Genomic DNA, 20,663 nt, shown 5'->3' on the forward strand with positions numbered 1-20,663 from the left:
GGCATCTTCCCGGACCGGGGCACGAATCCGTGTCCCCTGCATCGGCAGGCGGACTCTCAACCACTGCGCCACCAGGGAAGCCCTCCACTCTTTTTTAGATGCTTTTCCCATACAGCTTATTACAGAGCATCGAGTAGAGTCCTCTGTGCTATACAGTAGGTGTTGCCTGCATTTTGGATGGTTTCCTTACAATAATTCCAGAAGTGGCATTCCTAGGTGGGAAGATTTTTAAGGCTTTTGGGATACATATTGCTAAACTTTTTCCAAAAGTGTAGGGACCTGAAGGTACTCCGATCTGAACCCATGTGATGGGACACACTTGGGTTTGTGTATGTAAGGTGGGCTTGTTACTGGAAAGAGCTCAGACTCCGCCACTTTGGGCCAGTTACCTAACTTCACCACCTCCTGCTGGTGCGGGTCTGACCAGTCCCTCCCTGACCAAGAGCAAGTGTTCTTTACATCTAGGCTCATGAGTGTTCATATTTCAGCTCAAAAGGTACACATGTCATGAACTTCACCATATGTGATTCTCCCTTCATGTAAAGGATCAACAACCATTGATTTTTTGAGAAATCTCCATACTGTTTTCCATAGCGGTGGCATCAATTTACACTCCCACTAACAGTGAATGAAGGTTCCCTTTTCTCTACATCCTTGCCAACTCTTGTTATTTGTTGTCTTTTTGATGATAGCCACTCTGAGAGGTGTGAGGTGGTATATCATTGTGGTTTTGATTTGCATTTCCCTGATGATTTGTAGTGTTGAACATCTTTTCGTGTGTTTATTGGCCGTGTATATCTTTTTTTGGAAAAATGTCTATTCAGGTCCTCTGCCCATTTTTAAATTGGGTTGTTTGTTTCTATGATGTTGAGTTGTATGAGTTCTTTGTATATTTTGGATATTAACCCTTTGTCAGATATATTGTTTGCAAATATCTTCTCCCTTTCAGGAGGTGGACTTTTCATTTTGTTGATAGCTTCCTTTGCTGTGTAAAAGCTTTTTAGTTTGATGTAATCCCACTTGTTTATTTTTGCTCTTGTTTCCCTTGCCTGAGGAGACATATCCAAAAAATACTGCCTTTATTTTCTTATAGAAGTTTTATGGTTTCAGGTCTTACATTTAAGTCGTTAATCTATTTTGAGTTTGTTTTTCTGCATGGTGTGAGAAAGTAGTCCAGTTTGATTACTTTGCAGGTAGCTGTCCAGTTTTCCCAACACCATTTATTGAAGAGGCTGTCTTTTCCCCATTGTATATTCTGGTCTCCTTTGTCATAGATTAATTACCCATATAAATGTGGGTTCATTTCTGGGCTGTCTATTTGGTTCCATTGATCTATGTACCTGCTTTTGTGCCAGTACCACACTGTTTTGATTACTGTAGCTTTGTAGCATAGTTTGAAATCAGGGAGCATGATACCTCCTGTTTTGTTCTTCCTTCTTAAGATTATTTTGGCTATTCAGGGTCTTTTTGTGGTTCCATACAAATTTTAGAATTATTTGTTCCAGTTCTGTGAAAAATGTCATTGGTATTTTGATAGGGATTGCACTGAATCTGTAGATTGCCTTGGGGAGCATCGTCATTTTAACAATATTAATCCTTCCAATCCATGAACATGGTATATCTTTCCATCTGCTTGCATCATCTTCAATTTCTTTCATCAATGTCTTATAGTTTTCCAAGTATGTTTTAATTGTTTATTGCATGATTACTACATCAGTGGTGTAGACACCTGGCTGACTGCTTGGGAAGGCACACAGTTACACCTCTGCCTCACATCACACATCCCGATAAAATTCTAACATCTATGAAAGAGTGCATATAAATCAACAAACAATTGGAAAACCATGTCCCATAGAGAACTGGATAAATTATGGAATACTGATACTATGGACTATTATCAAATCATTAAAGTCATGTTTTAGAAGAGTATTTAGTGCTCATGATACATTGTTAAGTAAAATAGCAGGCTACAAGAAAGTATACAGGTTATGATCGCAATTTTGTAGACTAATTTCCCACAATATATCTGGAAGAGTGTTCATGTGCACACACACATAACTGAAGTGTGTGAGTCCACACAGTGTATACACATACATAGACATGTATCATGAAACATATCAAAATGATAATAGTGATTATCTCAAGTTATTCTTACTTACATATATTTATTGTTTTGTTTTTTCCTAAAGTTCCACAATGAAGATTCATTACTTGTATAATATGGAAAATCAATAAATGTTATTTAGAAAATGAATCTATGATGGTTTTAATATTAAAATAATTTAAACACTTTGGTGAAAGAAAGTGGAAAAAAATTGGGGGAGCCTGCACCATGAAGGCTGGGAATCCGGTTGCCTGAGCAGCTCTACTTTTTCCTGATGTCTTCCATGGAATGACCAAACACGACTATAAACTTCTGGAACCCGACACCATGCGTAGGCTATGTTTCTCTGACGAGGGAACCTGCTGGCCAGTCTTGGGAACCTTGCTCTTGTGTTACACAAGACAGGCTAGGGGTGGCCCAGGGCATCTCTCCATTTCCAGGGGAAAAATTAAGTTCACGGTTAGCGTTTTCTCAATTAAAATTTTTCTCCTATAAAATTTTCTTAAACATTTGATGCCTGAAGTTACTCTGATATATTAGAATCTAGTCTGAGACTGTATCAGATTTAGTCCTGATTATATATGTAACGGTCTTAAGTTGATACATCAACATTTCAATATGCACTGGTTCTCCAAAGAATGAAGACTACAACAGTCTGGGTACTTGTTTTCACAAGTTCTCCAGGTGATTCTGAAACATGCCAGCTTGAGACCGCCTGTTGGTGTGTGTTCTGAAGTAGTGGGTCTGAAACTTTGCTGTAATTAGAATCATTTGTGCAGATTTTAAACCTCCCAATGGCAAAAGTACCCCCGACCACTAAACTCAGAATCGGTATTTTTTTTTTAAGTTCCCCAAGTAATGCCAACGTGCAGCCAGGTTTGAGAAACACTGCTCTAACGAGAGCAACCTGAAATCCAGGTGCTGCAGCTCCCGAGCTTGAGAATCACAGCTTTGGTGAGAGCCCTGAGTCTGAATCATTTTGTGTTCTCTGTCTCCATCTGCTGGCCGTCCTGCTATATAGCTATAGTTTACAACTTGAGTTTCCAAGACATGCTGCAGCTTGTATGTACTTTTAAGAATGTTCGCCAACTTGTGAATATAACAAAGAAACAGATTCACAGATATACAGAACAAACTAGCGGTTACCAGTTGGGAGAAGGAAGGGGGGAGGGGCAAAATAGGAATAGGAGTTTAAGAGGCACAAACGACTATGTATAAAATAAGTAAGCCACAAGGATATATTGTACAGCACAAGGAATATAGCCAATATTTTATAATAACTATAAATGCAGTATAACCTTTAAAAATTGTGAATCACGATGGTGTACACCTGAAACTTATATAATATTGTACATCAACAATATCTCAATTAAAAAAAATGTTTGGGACTTCCCTGGTGGCCCAGTGGTTGGGAATCTGCCTGCCAATGCAGGGGACATGGGTTTGAGCCCTGGTCTGGGAAGGTCCCACATGCCACGGAGCAACTAAGCCTGTGCACCACAACTACTGAACCTGCGCTCTAGAGCCCGGGAGCTACAACTACTGAGCCCACATGCCACAACTACTGAAGCCCACGCACCTAGAGCCCATGCTCTGCAACAAGAGAAGCCACTGCAATAAGAAGCCCGCGCATCGCAATGAAGAGTAGCCCCTGCTCGCCACAAACAGAGAAAGCCCACGCGCAGCAATGAAGACCCAAGGCAGCCAAAAATAAATAAAAAATAAAATTTAAAAAATGTTTGCCAAAAGAATCAGAGAACCAAAAAGATTTTAAATGTTTAATACAAATAGCTACAAAATATATTCTTGTTTATAATAGGATGGTTTAAGTGTTAGAAATGCATTAACATAATGCATCTAGGATCATTTTTGTGCTTGGCAAATAAAAAGCAGCCAATAAATGTTGATTATTACCGTTATAATTAGGCATAAGATAAACTCCCATCTTTTAAAATATATTTAAAAAATATATTTAGTGCTACTATACCTGGCACACAGTTGGCTATGTGTACCCAATGGTACAAAGATACAGTCTGTACAGTGACAAAGAGAGATCAAGAGAGTGTGTGTGTGTGTATGTGTGTGTGTGAGAGAGAGAGATTTTTTAAATTATAGATGTTTGGGGGAGTATTCTGTACTATGCGTTCTGTCACGTGCATAGATTTATGTAACTACCACCACAATCAGGACTCCAAACAGTTCCATCATCCCTCCAAAACTCCCTCATGCTTCCCTATAGTCGAATCCTGCCCCCATCCCAATCCCTGCAAACCACTGATTTGTCTTCCATTCCTAAAGTTTTGCCTTTTCCATAATGTCATGTAAATGGAATCACAGTTTGTAACATTTTGAGAGTGGCTTCTTTCACTCAGTATAATTTTCTTCCTTCTGCTTGCTCTAGGTTTTTTTCTTATTTTCCTCGTTAAGTTTGAAATTTAGGTGATTGTTTGAAACCTTTCTTCTTCTCTAAAATAAGTATCAAATATTATAAATTTCCATCAAAGCTTTGCTTTAGCTGCATCTATACATTTTGATATGTTATATATCAAATACTATTATATTTTCATTTTGTTCAGTTTCAAGTATTTTCTAAGTTCTCATTTTCCAATATCCTTTGAGACTTGCCCCTTCGACCTCCTATGGATTACTTAGAAGTATGTTATTTAATTTCAAGTAATTAGAGATGTCCTGGTGATTGATTTCTGGCTTAATTTCATTATGGTCAGAGATCATACTTGGTATGATTTCAATTCTTAAAAATCTGTTGAGTTTCATGATCCAGAATATGGTCTATTTGTCCTATTGGTTACTGAGAAAGGAGTGAGTGTTAAAAGTCTCCAACTGTTAATTGCTGACTTGCCATTTCTCCTTTCAGTTCTATCAGTCTTTGCTTCATGTGTTTTGAAGATGTGTTGTTAGGTTCATATCCATTTAGCATTGTTAGGTCTTCTCTGTGACTTGACACTGTTATCATTATGCAATTTCCATGTTTATGCCTGGTAAATTTTCTTGCTCTGAAGTCTATTTTGTCTGACAGTATATAGCTACTCCAAATTTCTTTTGATTAGTATTTGCATGGTATATTTTTCTTTCTCCTTTTATTTTTAACCTATACTACTTATTTTAAATGGGTTTCTTATAAAACGCATATAGCTGGGTCTTGGATATTTTTACATTTGGACAATCTCGTCTTTTAATTAGTATACTTAGACCTTTTAAACTTAATGTAACTGTTGATATGTTTGGATTTAGGTCTACTGTTTTTTGTTTTCTATTTGTTCCCTATGTTTTTCATTCCTGTCTTTCGTTTCCTGTCTTCTTTTGGATTATTTGAATATTTTTTAGTATTCCACTTTACCTATTGAGCTTTTAAATATATCTTCTGTGTAATTTGTGTGTGTGTGCATGTGGTTTCTTTAGCGACTAAAAAATACTTAACTTTTCATAGGTTGTTTGGGATTAATATTTTATCATTCAAGTGAAATATAGAAATCTGACTACCGTATAAACCTCTTCACACTTCCTCTTTATGGGGTAACTTTCATGTGTATTACACCTATATTCACTGAAGACCCCGTCAGACAATGTTATAAGTCTTGTTTTAACTGATTATACATGTTATAAAAAGCTTAAGATGAGAAAAATAGTCTATTTATCCAAATATTTCCCATTTCTGTTGCTCTTCCTTCATTCTCACGGTTTTGAATTTCCCTCTGGTGTCACAGTTCTATTAACAAAATATTATCACACCAAGAAGTCAAATGAGAAAACCCAGAGAGCAAGAGAAAGCAACGGGCATCACTCTCTTGCTGTTGGGACTGCACTGCCTCTGGTCAGAGAGAAGGGTTCCCCTCCCTGAAGTTTTAGGCACCTGCCTGGCTGTGACAGCCTCTGCTGCAGTGGGATTGCCGAGGGGCTTGAGTGGGAGATGAGAAGCAGCAATAAACAGGGATCTCCCTGACTCTCTCTGACTTACATAGGCCCTCTTGCCCCATCCTAGGACCAGAAATAGACAGCTTCTCTGGGAGCTCCTTCTGCCTTCATGGTATGCAGGTCCAGGATTCTGTCTGCTTGGAGTCCAGGCCAGGAGACACCAGAGTGGGAAAAACAGTAAACTTACTGCCAGTTTGGTGGTATTCGGAGTTCCCCTTTCCTTCCCTGATCTTCCTGTTATTCTTTCCTTTCCAAGATAGCTGCTCCATGCATTGAGTCCAGGCACTACAGCTCCATGCATTGAGTCCAGGCACTACAGCTGCATGCAGTGGGAGAGACAGGGTGGGCTAGGACTGGAATGAGAATAAGAGATGGATTTTTATGTAACAAACAGGGCCGTGGATTTACAAAGGCTGAAAAATGCTCCCTTAGGGCACCCTAACTGAGGAAGAGATTCTCTTTTCCCCTGCAGTGTGGTGGCTAGAAGCCTAATCCTTGGTATGAATTTTTACATTCATTTTTCCAGATGAACTTTAGAATCATTTTGCCATTAAAAATATTGTTTTTGATAGGACTTAAGCTAAATTTATAGTTTCAGAGAGATATGGTCTTTTTATAATAAAGGGTCCTTCTATCTAGGAACATGGTATATCTTCTCATTTTTTTTTTTTTCCCTTTTTGCGGTACGCGGGCCTCTCACCGCTGTGGCCTCTCCCGCCGCGGAGCAACAGGTTCCGGACGCGCAGGCCCAGCGGCCACAGCCCACGGGCGCAGCCGCTCCACGGCACATGGGATCCTCCCAGACCGGGGCACGAACCTGTGTCCCCTGCATCGTCAGGCGGACCCCCAACCACTGCACCACCAGGGAAGCCCTCATTTTTTTTTTTTTTAATGTCGTCTTCAATGACCTCCAACAAATTTTTTTTAATTTTTTCACAAAATCCTTGCATACGCTTTGGTTAGATTTATTCCTGGGTATGTTATTCTTTTTATTACTATTGTGATAGGATTTTTTTTTTTTTTTTTTCCCGGTACGCGGGCCTCTCACTGCCGTGGCCTCTCCCGTCGCGGAGCACAGGCTCCGGTCGCGCAGGCCCAGCGGCCACAGCCCACGGGCCCAGCCGCTCCACAGCACGTGGGATCCTCCCGGACTGGGGCACGAACCCGCGTCCCCCGCATCGGCAGGCAGACCCCCAACCACTGCGCCACCAGGGAAGCCCGATAGGATCTTTTTTAACATTAAAAAAATCTTATTGGTTATTGTTGATATATAGAGGAGCTATTGATTTTGGCATATTTACTTTGTAACCAGCTACCTTACAGAACTTTTATTCTATTATTTTCTGAGTTGATTTTCTACAAATAATTATTTGTGAATTCCATCCCTCAGACTGGTGTTCTACAAATAAAGATAATTTGGAACCTCTCTTTGAAAAAACTTGGAAAATTCTACTTTTGGTTTATTTAATCACACTATCAAATTACACAATGTTAGGTAACAGTGGTGCTGACAGGCTTGCTTGTCTTGGTTGTGACTTTTTTAGCAAAGTCACCATCAAGATAGAAATATTTTATGATGTTAACGAAGCATCTTTTTTTATTCTTTAAAATCTTTAAAAGGATTTTTGATCAGTAAAGAACATTGAGTTTTATCAAGTGCTCTTTCAGTAACCATAAAAATGACCATTTTTATGAGTTTTCTTATTTGACCTATCAATGTGATAACATTTTGTTAACAGAACTTCTAAATTTAAAAAATACCTGTGTTCCTAGAGTCAATCCTACTAGGTCATAGAATAGATTGCAGAGCAATAATTCTCAAGGAAGGGCTTTTTCCATTGACACAGCTGCTCCTGTTTAGAATTATGTCTCCAGAGAGGCTGCACTATATTAATGAGGTGAAGGCCGAATGAACCGGAGTAACTAGAACTCACTTAGCTCTTAGGTTCGTGAGATTCTGCTCCTCGTCTGGATTCACATACAAATATCAAAATCAGGGAAGTTGCTGCCCTGCTATTCTATAGGAGGTTTCTGTCTACCCTCTAATCACCTTAGGGCACTGGCTCTACCATTAACTAATTCTACAAAAGAGGTTACAGTGTGCGTCTTCCTCGGGTTCTAGAAGTGGGCAGGAATTAGTGGGTTTCACAGGAAAGGTTTGAATATAAGTGATGTTTCCTAATGCTGTCAGTTCAATGAATAAAGAATCTAGACATCTGTGCCAAGCTGATTCCTCCAAATTTTTCTTTCAAATATCAAAAGAAAGTTCAGAATTTGGCATTCTGAATTAGAATTCTGTATCAGAGCCAGACTTCCTACTGTTTCTGCGTCAAATAAGTTCCGGCCCTTTATTCTCTGAGTGGCTTCCTTTCATAATGGCAGCTTTACTGAGGCCCCAGCCCAGGTGTCTGAGAGGAGCCCCTGGCCCAGGTGTACACCCACAAAGCCACAGGGAGAAGAGAATCAGCACCCCATTGGGACGGAAGCCCACACCCTGCATTATGGAATTTCTAGAAGTGCTTACCCTTGCTTTTTCCCTGCATACGAATATTAACATCTGTTTTCAGAAACCTGGACACCTTAATGGAAGCAAAAGGTTTAGAAAGAAAAAAATTAGATTTTATTCAAGATAAGCAAAGGATAAGAGTGAATCATCAAGTAAAACCATTCAAAGTCACTTCACAGATATTTTATCAAGGAACCCACCAGTGAAAGCCCAAAGAACCAGGAATAAGTTATATATGCCACATTTTTACTTTCATGAAAACAACAAGCAAATAAACTGCTACTAAGAATATATTCCTTCAAGAGAAGGAAGTCCTAAGATTCATTGCAGGGTCAGTACAGGTTCAACTCAGTTCCATGGCCTCTATAAAAAATCATGTCCAGAATCATCTCCAAAGAAAAGCAAGTCTAAAGAATGCTCTATATGGTAGTTTTTACTGTGCTGGTAGTCTCATTCTTTGGAAACTTGTACTCTACCAACAGAAAAGTGAGCCTTCAGCTCTCTGAGCACTCTGTTCCCTAGTCTTTGCCTAAACAGTATTTTCTGAACATACAACAACACAGAGGGAGAAGAGTAACTTAAGGGCAAAGAAGAAAAACTGAGGACGTATGTATGCTGTGAAATATGTATTTTAAGCTAAATAACCATTGGTAAATAATATATTGCCCAAACCCACTCTACGTATCTTGATTCTTATTTATCCCATATCAAGTATAAGTGTGGAATCTTTTATTATATATCTCTAAATTCCTGACTGAAATAATTTCCAATAAATTGTTGGTGGTCAAGAGATATACACAAAATTTAAATGTCAATAATTTTTCAGTGAGAAATTACTTTTTATAACTGCTTGGGCATTATCAAAATACAACTTAAAAACCTTTCTTTGTAATCATCTAAATTAAACAAAGAATCCTTTTTTAAGGCACAAACCCAAAAGTGGCAAAACAACCATAAATTTAGCATATGGGACCACATTCTCCTAAAGGGCATTAGGAAATTCAGATAGAAGCTGATGTTACGGCCAGGGTGAAATGGACATGGGCCTAGGCCAGAGGCCCTTGCGTGCCAGTTCACTCTTTACAGGCTTGAGGGAAGGCGTGGAGGGGGTTTACAGGGTTGCCACTTGGGGAGCTCAGTGCAACCGCTATTTATTAACCTGTAAGGAACCGTCTCAGTATTTTAGCAACTGATGCAGCTGTACCAGAACAAACTGGCTGAACAGCAGCTCTGCTCACAGCTTTCTATAAATGCAACTTGATAAAAATGGTAGATTATGGGCACACTGCTTTACATTAGTTTATTATAAAAGAAAAACAATTCCCAGAGACACAATATACAACATTCTAACTCCGAAATCCTTTTGCTATTCTAAAAATACTCTTCTGAGACTAAACACTTTTTACAACCCCCAGTCTGCTCAGCCCACAAGACAACCCAACTCCTTGGCTCCCGCGTGCACAGGTCAGGGGTTCCAACAACCATGGCCATGGCCAACACAGTGAAACCACTCTCTAAAGTGGCTGAGCCCTTTGAGAAAAATTTAAATAGCTGCTAACTCAATCTAAGTAAATAGTGAAAGGACTGTTTCTGCCCCTAAGATTAAATCCCACACATCTGATGCTCAAACTCAGGTCTTCCTGTCATCACTTGACACATGGAAGGTCCGGTAAAATATTCACCGATTTGTTAATCCTAAGAGTGCTGCTTGTGATCCAGATGAGTCAAAATAAACGGCCAGGATATCTTCTAAAAAGCCCATGATGGCCCTTTTGGCTGTGTCGCCAGCCAGTGCCTGGACACTGCTTATGTGCTCCAGGGCTGTTTTGACCATCTGGTCTCTTTCCTGCGGGCTGTGGGGTGCTCCAGTGTCATCTCTCTCTGTTCCTGATTTTAAAAACTGTAGGATATAGGACTGGACCATGTCCCCATTCAATTCAAGGGTTTCTTTGACGCAGGACAGGTCTGAGGCGCTGGCCAAGCTCAAGAGGTGAATCAGTGCCTGGCAGATTTGGGTCCGTAGGCTAGCACAGTACTTGAATTCCAAAAAGTCTGTGGTGTCTTCACTCTTCTGTAAGGCAGTGACCAATGCATTCCAGATCTGAGCGTACTGGTCAACAGATCCATAGTGCTCTCTCTTGCCCGGGACAGAAAGGGCAGCGGCAGATCTGATGCGCACTTTGAAGTTCTTGCATGATGTCACAACTGATGTCAGGGCGTTGTAGGCCTGGGAGGTCCACAGGGCTGTTCCTAGAAAGAATCCATAGTCATTAAAGCAAATAAAGGTTTAAAAATAAGTGGGGTGAGAGGGGTAGAAGGAAGCACATACACTAGCGCTCAAGTTAGTCATTTTATGTTTTCATTTAATTCTCACAATAATCCTACAAGATCGGGGTGGTGAGTGACTATGGGATCCTAGGTTAGTGGCCAAGTACCGGCTCCCAAAGCTCTCCCTTTCCCTAGATGAGCATGACATGTGCTCAGGACTTCTGCTACCCTGAATAGGAACTTTGGTGACTTAGAAAGAGGCTCCTTCTCTGGGAAGATGCTCGTCTGAGGCGGTGAGGCTTGGTGGGAGAAGCAGGGACTGAACTGCAGCCCCACCTGTCCTCTCGGCTGGGTGCTTCTGAGCAGCGCACAAAGTGCACAACTGTATGCCCAGCCCTGCTCATGCTGGCAAAAGGCCATTTCATCACACAGATTAGCATCTAGACCCTGCTCTGGACAAAGCAAGTCATGCATTTAATTGCAAAGAAAAAGAAAATACTGTCTAGGCAGTGACTGGGGGACAGAGGACTCAGATTAAATGAAGGCTCAATTTTCTAATATTGAGAAGATGATGCCTAGATTCTTGGCTCCTCTCGCTTCCTGTTGGCCCCAGGAAATCGGCCAGCTTTATTCCTTGTCAGAGTTACCACTTACTCCATTTCGGGAGTTCTCAGTCCTCAAGGTGGGCAGCAGAGTAGAAGGCAGCTTCCCTAATGCTCCCAGCCCTTCCCAACATCTCTGATGTCTCTGAAGACAGGCAGCAGATACCCAGCTTCCACGAGCTCCAACCCCAAAGGTTACTTCAGGCTGTTTCCTCAGTGGAAAAAGCCACGAGGCTACATCTCCACTGGTTCCCGGCTGACTGGTCCGCCTGGAAGCTCTTGGCAGTAAAGGGGAGAAGAGCCAGATTTCCCTAACGTGATGCAGGCTCTGCTGGTCCAGAATGGCTTCACCTCTCCAGGAACACACACTTATGTTTCAAATCTTGTCACAGAGACAAATATGTAAGGTAAATGCTGGCAATTCAAGCGACTGGGATTAGGAGGCTGCGATCCAGACACCCAAGCAGCTGTCAGCCACTGATGATATATCAAGGTGCACAGCATGTCATTACTCAGAGGCAGATCCCTACGCAGCATTCCACTTCAGTACCAAGGGCGCATATGGAATCTCCAATTTATACCCTCTTCCTCCCAGGTCTGTTTTCCCCTTTATTTTTTTCCTGATTGTTAAAATGATAGATGCTCACTGTAAAAAACTTAGAAAATGAAAGCAGATAAAATCCTACTCATCATCCCATTCAGAGGCAACCACTGTTAATAATTAGACTAATTTCTTTTCAGTCTTTTTTCTATCCATTAACTGAGATTGTACTGTAGAAACAATTTTCATATCCTGTTTTAATTTGCTTAACATCAGAAGTATTTTCCCAGATTACCAAAAACTTTTTGTAAACATAACTTTAAGTGGCAACAAAGTATCTCTCTGAATACATATACCATGATTTATCTCACCTTTCCCCTAAACTGGGGTGTTCAGTATGTTTCCATTTTTTAAAACATTATGAATAATACCGTGGCTTTACTAACAATGCACACTGGTGTGTGCTGTCCAAAGAGGCCCTCCACCAGAGGAGAGGGAGACATTCTTACCTAAGGGAAGAGCAGAATTTTTAAATACATTCCCCATTGCGTAACAAGCATTCCATCGGACTTTCATGGCAGCCTCAATTAGAACAGTAGAAATTAGGGCCTGGATAGCCTCCTCAATGATTTCAGCAAATCTGGGTTTTTCTATATGAGATGGTTGCAGAAAATGAAGCAAATTTCCAAGGGCCCGGACTGCATTGCTTTTTACCTAGAATCAAACGTAAAACATGCTAAAGACGTGTCAGAAAGTATAATTTCCACTTAAAAAAATCCAGGATGCCCAAGACATCTTAAAGCAAGAGAGATAATGAAAAATTCAGCCTGTAAAGGTGCAAGTTCTTAGAACTCGGCAAGGTCTTGTGTGGTAAACATCCTGACCCATCAGAGAGGTCAGGTTCTGCAGAGCTCCTTGCCCTGATTTTTTTAATGTTAGACTGGACTTCAGAGAGGTCCATTTTCCTTGTGGTACAGAGATGGTGTGTAAGGCCCAGGGGCAACAGGACACTGGTGGTTTGCAGCAAGGCTTGGAGGAAAAGCTAGGTTTCATAATTCCAGTCAATACTTTTCTCCTAGACTAGAGTCTCAACCTTTGCAGCATACTAGAATCATCTGGGAAGCTTTCTTTTTAAAAAACCAATTCTGACTAAATTAGCCTGATGTAGGGCTTCCCAGAACCACTGTACTAAATTAAGCACTTGCTATCAGTCAGGTACTATGCTAGGTGCTATTAAAAAAAGGCATCTTGTCAATGGAACAGGAGAGAAAGCCCAGAGATAAACATACATATGGTCACCTTATCTTTGATAAAGGAGGCAAGAATATACAATGGAGAAAAGACAACCTCTTCAATAAGTGGTGCTGGGAAAACTGGACAGCTACATGTAAAAGAATGAAATTAGAACACTCCCTAACACCATACACAAAAATAAACTCAAAATGGATTAAAGACCTAAATGTAAGGCCAGACACTATAAAACTCTTAGAGGAAAACACAGGCAGAACATTCTATAACATAAATCACAGCAAGATCCTTTTTGACCCACCTCCTAGAGAAATGGAAATAAAAATAAACAAACAGGACCTTATGAAACTTAAAAGCTTTTGCACAGCAAAAGAAACCATAAACAAGACGAAAAGACAACCCTCAAAATGGAAGAGGGGCTTCCCTGGTGGCACAGTGGTTGGGAGTCCGCCTGCCGATGCAGGGGACACGGGTTCGTGCCCCGGTCCAGGAAGATCCCACATGCCGCGGAGCAGATGGGCCCGTGAGCCATGGCCGCTGAGCCTGTGCATCCGGAGCCTGTGCTCCGCAATGGGAGAGGCCACAACGGTGAGAGGCCCGTGTACCGCAAATGGGAGAAGATATTTGCAAATGAATCAACGGACAAAGGATTAATCTCCAAAATATACAAGCAGCTCATGCAGCTCAATATTAAAAAAACAAACAACCCAATCCAAAAATGGGCAGAAGACCTAAATAGACACTTCTCCAAAGAAGATCTACAGACTGCCAACAAACACATGAAAGGATGCTCAACATCACTGATCATTAGAGAAATGCAAATCAAAACTACAATGAGGTATCACCTCACACGGGTCAGAATGGCCATCATCAAAAAATCTACAAACAATAAATGTTGGAGAGGGTGTGGAGAAAAGGGAACCTTCTTGCACTGTTGGTGTGAATGTAAATTGATACAGCCACTATGGAGAACAGTATGGAGGTTCCTTAAAAAACGAAAAACAGAACTACCATATGACCCAGTAATCCCACTACTGGGCATATACCCTGAGAAAACCATAATTCAAAAAGAGTCATGTACCACAATGTTCATTGCAGCTCTACTTACAATAGGCAGGACATGGAAGCAACCTAAGTGTCCATCAACAGATGAATGGATAAAGAAGATGTGGCACATATATACAATGGAATATTACTCAGCCATAAAAAGAAATGAAATTGAGTTATTTGCAGTGAGGTGGATGGACCTAGAGTCTGTCATACAGAGTGAAGTAAGTCAGAAAGAGAAAAACAAATACTATATGCTAACACATATACATGGAATCTAAAAAAAAAGGTTCTGAAGAACCTAGGGGCAGGACAGGAATAAAGATGCAGATGTAGAGAATGGACTTGAGGATACGGGGAGGGGGAAGGATAAGCTGGGACGAAGTGAGACAGTGGCACGGACATATATATACTACCAAATGTAAAATAGATAGCTAGTGGGAAGCAGCCGCATGGCACAGGGAGATCAGCTCAGTGCTTTGTGTCCACCTAGAGGGGTGGGATAGGGAGGGTGGGAGGGAGATGCAAGAGGGAGGAGAAATGGGGATAAGTGTATATGTATAGCTGATTCACTTTGTTATACAGCATAAATTAGCACACCACTGTAAAGCAATTATACTGCAATAAAGATTTTAAGAAAAAAAAAAGGCATCTTGGAATCCAATGAGGTATATGTAACAACTTCCATGTTACGGAAGAAATTCACCTTCGTAGAAGTTAAATAATGCACCAAAGGTCACTTAGCTAGTAACCGGCAAGCCAGGATTTGAACCATGTCTGCCTGACCCTAAAGCTTAGGTCTACATTTTTAAAACTTAATAGTGTAACAGGGAATGTCCAAAGCCAAGCTGCTCATCTTTCTGACTTGTCTATTCTACTTAAAGATTTTTGGAAAAAAACAGCTACATGGACATACCATGGAGTAGTCTTACAAATGGCACTGACGGGCTTCCCTGCTGGCGCAGTGGTTAAGAATCCGCCTGCCAATGCAGGGGACACAGGTTCGAGCCCTGGTCCGGGAAGATCCCACATGCCACGGAGCAACTAAGCCCGTGTGCCACAACTATTGAGCCTGCGCTCTAGAGCCCGCGAGCCACAACTACTGAAGCCCGTGCGCCTAGAGCCCGTGCTCTGCAACAAGAGAAGCCACCACAATAAGAAGCCCGCACACCACAACATAGAGTAGCCCCCACTCACTGCAACTGGAGAAAGCCCGCGCGCAGCGACAAGCACCCAATGCAGCCAAAAACAAATAAGTAAAATAAATAAATTTAAAAAATAAAATAAATGGCACTGATATTTTTCATAAGACAGGAAAGAAACTGTACAAGTGTGGAGTGTACACTACATACCCTGAGTACACCCTCAATCTCCTTTGAACAGGGATAAGTTTGGTGGGATAAAACTATAATACACTAAGTATCTAACTGAAAAATATTAGGTTTTGCTGTCAGTCTACCTTGTCTTTATCCTTGGATGCCTCTATACCTGATCGCAGCATCTTCAAGAGCAGGAGGCCAGAGAACTCTTCCTGGAAACTTGGGTCTGGTGTTTCCCTGTCCCATCCAAAGCAGGCAAAACATGTTAAAAGGTAAAGCCCAGTTAAATATAGACATGTACAAATTATATTCACTCAGTATAACTATAAAAACAGCTCCACAAATCTGTTCAGATTATACCAAGAACTTACAGTTTATACCTTTTGACCTAGTAGGTCCACATTCTTTTGGATGTAACCAAAAAGAATATCTCAAAATGGAGAGATTTCATGCACGAAAATGTTCAATGCATATAAAAGCCTAAAATAACATGAATGTTCACTTACAGGGTAATGGTGAAATAATCATCACATAGTGATGACTGTGTAATAATAAATACCAATTTATAAAAAGTCAGTAGAAGTCAGGAGAATGCTTATACATGTTATATGTTAGAGTTAAATGACAAAAAGCAAGATACTTGTGTATGAATAAAGCAGTCGCCTCTGGGGAGGGAAACTAGGGGATTAAGGTAGGAGAAAGGCTTTATACTGCATACCCCTTTGTACTGTTTGAATTCTTTTTTTAACCTGTGAATGTATGACTTAAAAAAATACAAACACAATATTTAAAAAGTAGGGCAACCATTACTAAGGTTTTGGTTTTATAATAGGGCTCAAAGATATCCTCTTGGGACCTTAGGCTTGGAAGTCACCTAGGAGAAATGAGCTGAGTCACCTACATGTTGACAATCAGAGTGTCTGTCAGGTTGCCTAGGGACCAGGCTGCTTTGGCCCGGACATTAAGAGACTTGTCTTGAAGTGACATCAATATTGCATTTGCTGTGTCTGCAACAAATATGACATCCTGTAAGATAAACAAAACAAAACACTGTAGTCACTTTAGGAGTTCACACTGCTACCTTGAAAATTCTCAAATTTATTTGCAGATAAAGCTGTAAGCCTTTACCACAAATCTCTATTTGGAAATCAAAATTCATTTACTCAATTTACTCTTCTTATATATTACAATTTGGACACTCATTAAAATCCCAGGGGAAGGTCTCCCACGATTCTGGTATGTGCCATGCACACGCGAGGAGCCTACAGATTTCGCTCTTGTGAACATCTTATAACCCAGCCTGCGACAACTGTCTATGAATTCTGAGCTTGGCTTGATTTCCACCTCAGGAAGAGATGTGGACAATGAACACATTTCCAAAACACATCCTGTTCACTTACACACTTCTCAGAGAGATAAAGGTCACAAGTAAGAGTGAAGGAGAAATTTATTTCCTTCTTAATAAAAACTCTATTAGTTTTCTAAATTATTAGTATTGTATGGTAATGTCCCATTTCATTTTTTCCAATTATCCATTGATTTAAACATTTACTGTTTTAGGGTCCTGGCCAGTGTGCAAAATCGTTAAAAACAAATGAACTACAGGCAGTAGCATATTTTAGTAGCAATTAAGGAAACCAGATTACAAAGCAATTTAATTTCCTTTACTGTCCAACTCAGGAGCTCTATATCCACCAAAGAGAGTAAGAAAATGGACTGTAAAGAGGCACAGTGGAGCTACACAGGCTCACTCTGACCTGTCTGAGACACGGAAAAAGCACGTAGACCCCAAGGGCCCGAGAGGTCGCAGCTTTCACTAATCGGTTCTTGCTGTCATTCAGCCCCAGCAGCATGGTGATGCACAGGATCTGCCTGTCACTCTGCAATGAGAAAGGTTGGCCAAGGAAAAGTGCGAATGAAACAGCCATGAGCCGATACCTTCGACAAGTGACTGTGACACACCTGTGTTGAATCCACATTCAGGAGTTGACCACAACTGAGCCCTTGAGGTTAACTTGGCAGAGAACAAAGGTTCAACTCAGATCCAGTTATCATCTGAGTACCCACTCGGGGCAGGGGGACACACAGCATCGTGATTACATTTAAACTCTACCATCGTGAGTCAGGTCACTTTATTCTCCTACTTTAGTCAAGCTGCCTTCCTTATAAAAACTAATTTACATAAATAAGAATGGATGCAAATGCCATTAAGGATTAAAGGAAGTAGCAGTCTGAACACTATGTGTGTTGGGCACCAAGCAAGGCGTTTTCACATGCTTCATGTTATTACTCACATCATTTACATTTTATAGGGGATAAAACTAATTTTTAGAGAAGTTAAGATAACCAAAGAGCTAGAAGGTAGAAGAGCTGAGATTTAAACCAGCTAGGATTTAAATCCAAAGAGCTAGGATTTTCTAACTTTTGGATTTGAAGTCTTTCTGAAATCTGACTTCAAAGCCTCTGCTACTTTCGCTTCTCTCTCCCTGCCTTCTACGCACAGGGAGTAAAAGCTCCTCTGACGCATTAAGATTTCAGTGCTGCTCCCCACTGCCCTCACCCTACGCTCAAACAGAACATGCACCTTCTCCTCAGAGATAATGCTGAATACTGGTTCAAAATGAAAAACAGTCAAAATCAAACTCAAGCTCTCATGCTCAGAGTCACAAATTAAAGAAGATAAAACACCCCTAAGGTTACCAGCAGATTGCTGAAGGCTTCTGGCAAGATGGAAGACAGGGCATCACAGGCGCTCGCCTGCAGAGTCGGATGCTCTGAATTCTGCAGGGCTCTGGGTAAAGGACCGTTCAGCATCACAGTCCAGAACATCACCACCTGGAACAGAGGCACAGTAACAACTGCAGCCCAAGAGACAACAGTGGAACCAGCTAGACACTAAGACTACCACTAGTAACCACAGTGATGAAAAGTTTTTCCTTAACGTAGTAGCTTACTATAAATACTTTTACTAGTACTTCTTCCACAGCAATGAAAGGAACTTTAGAAAACAACTAATTCAATGCTTCCATTTCATTCATTAGGAAACTACAGTGTGGTACAGTAAGGCAGCAGTAGTGATGATGATACTGGGAGGAAGATGAAGATGAGGATAGCAGTAACAGCAGCAGCAGCTGTTTTTCAGAGAGCTTCCCATACGCCAGGCATTGTTCTAAGTGTTTTACACATATCTACTCATTTTAATCTTCAGCCCAACTAAATGAAGAATATATCCTTATCTCCATTTTCACACCAGGAAACTGAGGCAGAGAGAGATAACGTAACTTGCTAGTGGGCATCAGAGCTGGTCGAGAATCAGATCAAATGACACCCAGCCAGGGCTCTTTCAAACCTCGAGGGCACAAGGGTCGGGGTCCCAGAGCAGCCCAGAGGCCATGTGCCCGAGTGCAAGGAGCACGGGATCCAGAGCAGGAGCTGGGGTGGAGTTAGCCCTTCAGCTTCTGCTTCCTGTCTCTGCAGCCTCAGGCAAGTCACTGAACTGTCTAAGCTTTGGTTCCTCTTCAGTAAAACAGGACAAAGAGATCTACTTGGCACAGTTTGTGTGATAATAAAATGTACGACTGTGTAAAGTCTCTAGCACAGTGCCGGATGTACAGTGGAGATTCTTAAATTGAACAACAGGCTCTGTTTTCAGCACTTTGAAGAATTTTCTCACTTCAATGCCCCTCAAGGTAGGCATCTGCAGAGTACCTTTAACAGTCTCCTTCCCATGCTTTATAAAACCCCTGGGATTTCATGCCCCATGTGCAAATCTGTCGGGGGATTTGGTGTCTCCATTTCCTGCCCCGTGGACTTAGTCCTCAGTTTTGCCATGCACTCACACACCAATTCTTTCGCCCCACAATCCTAGCTCCTGGACACCCAATCTGGGTCCTCCTGCCCCAAACCAGAAGAATGTGGACAGGTGTGGTTGCCAGCCTCCAAGACGGCCCACAGTGATTCTCATCTCCTAATGTTCAGGAGGCCATCGCTCCCACACTGACTAAGGCTGACCTGTGTAACTAATGGGGTATTGTGGGAATGACAGTGCAGAACTTCTGAAACTAGGTTATAAAAATCCTACAGCTCTGTTTCGCTCACTCTAGATTCATTTGCTATAAGGGAGGCCAGCTGCCTTGTCAGGAGAACACTCGAGCAGCCCTCTGGAGAGGTCCTCATGGGAAGGAACTGAGTGAGATCTGCCATCAGCCAGCACTAACGTGCAAGGTATGCGAGTGATCGCGCCACCTTGGAAGGAGCTCCTCCAACCCCCGTCAAATTCGGCTGACTGCAGTCCCTGCCAGCATCCTGGCTGCAGCCTCATGAGACCTGAGCCAGAACCATCAGGTAAGCAGCCCTCAATTCCTGGTCCACAGAAACTATGTGAGAGAATAAATGTAGGATATGGTTTTAAGTTGCAAAGTGTTTAGAATAATTTATCACTCAACAGATTAGTAATACAGAAAGTATACCCCTTTTTTACATATGAAACAACACTTAAGTGCGAACAGTTAAGAGTCTTGCTCAGGGCTTCCCTGGTGGCGCAGTGGTTAAGAATCCGCCTGCCAACGCAGGAGACATGGGTTCGAGCCCTGGTCTGGGAGGATCCCACATGCCGCGAAGCAACTAAGCCCGTGCGCCACAACTACCGAACCTGCGCTCTAGAGGCCGCGAGCCACAACTACTGAGCCCGCGTGCCACAACTACTGAAGCCCACGCACCTAGAGCCCGTGCTCTGCAACAAGAAGCCACTGCTATGAGAAGTCCACGCACCACAACAAAGAGTAGCCCCCGCTCAGTGCAACTAGAGAAAGCCTCCGTGCAGCAACAAAGACCCAACGCAGCCAAAAATGAAAATAAATAAATTTATTTTTAAAAAAAGGAAAAAGAGTCTTGCTCAAAGTCACTTGGAACAAGGGGAGAAGTATGGATTAAACCCAGGTCTGTCTGATAGCAAAGCACAACGCAACTCCCTGCTAACAGTGACATTTCAGTTTTAGTGGCAGTCTAGGGAAGGGACTAGAGCTAGACATTCTTTTTTTGAAATTTATTTATTTTTGGCTGCATTGGGTCTTCGCTGCTGCGCACGGGCGAGCGG

At 41.6% G+C, this 20,663-nt stretch overlaps 2 protein-coding genes across 10 annotated transcripts in view; both read right to left on the minus strand.

Annotated features, from left to right (window-relative positions):
* The window catches only part of HNF1B (HNF1 homeobox B), a 176,133-nt gene extending 169,775 nt beyond the window's left edge, over positions 1-6,358 (minus strand). For all 8 annotated transcript variants that reach the window (XM_067716480.1, XM_067716479.1, XM_067716486.1 and 5 more), the window contains exon 1: positions 6,225-6,358. The gene's annotated coding sequence lies outside the window, so the exon portion shown is untranslated. The remainder of the gene's footprint in view (positions 1-6,224) is intronic.
* HEATR6 (HEAT repeat containing 6) overlaps positions 6,252-20,663 on the minus strand; it is a 46,599-nt gene continuing 32,187 nt past the window's right edge. Inside the window, exons 15-22 of one of the 2 annotated variants that reach the window (XM_067716476.1) lie at positions 18,269-18,403; positions 17,326-17,448; positions 16,470-16,594; positions 15,709-15,805; positions 12,464-12,668; positions 10,226-10,793; positions 8,562-8,616; positions 6,252-6,390 (exon numbers count right to left, since the gene is read on the minus strand). In XM_067716476.1, coding sequence (XP_067572577.1) covers positions 8,601-8,616; positions 10,226-10,793; positions 12,464-12,668; positions 15,709-15,805; positions 16,470-16,594; positions 17,326-17,448; positions 18,269-18,403 — 1,269 coding nt within the window. In that variant the 3' untranslated portion in view covers positions 6,252-6,390; positions 8,562-8,600. The other variant, XM_067716478.1, reaches the window with a different exon arrangement.

Source organism: Pseudorca crassidens, chromosome 19 (genome assembly GCF_039906515.1).
Source record: "Pseudorca crassidens isolate mPseCra1 chromosome 19, mPseCra1.hap1, whole genome shotgun sequence".
NCBI lineage: Eukaryota > Metazoa > Chordata > Mammalia > Artiodactyla > Delphinidae > Pseudorca > Pseudorca crassidens.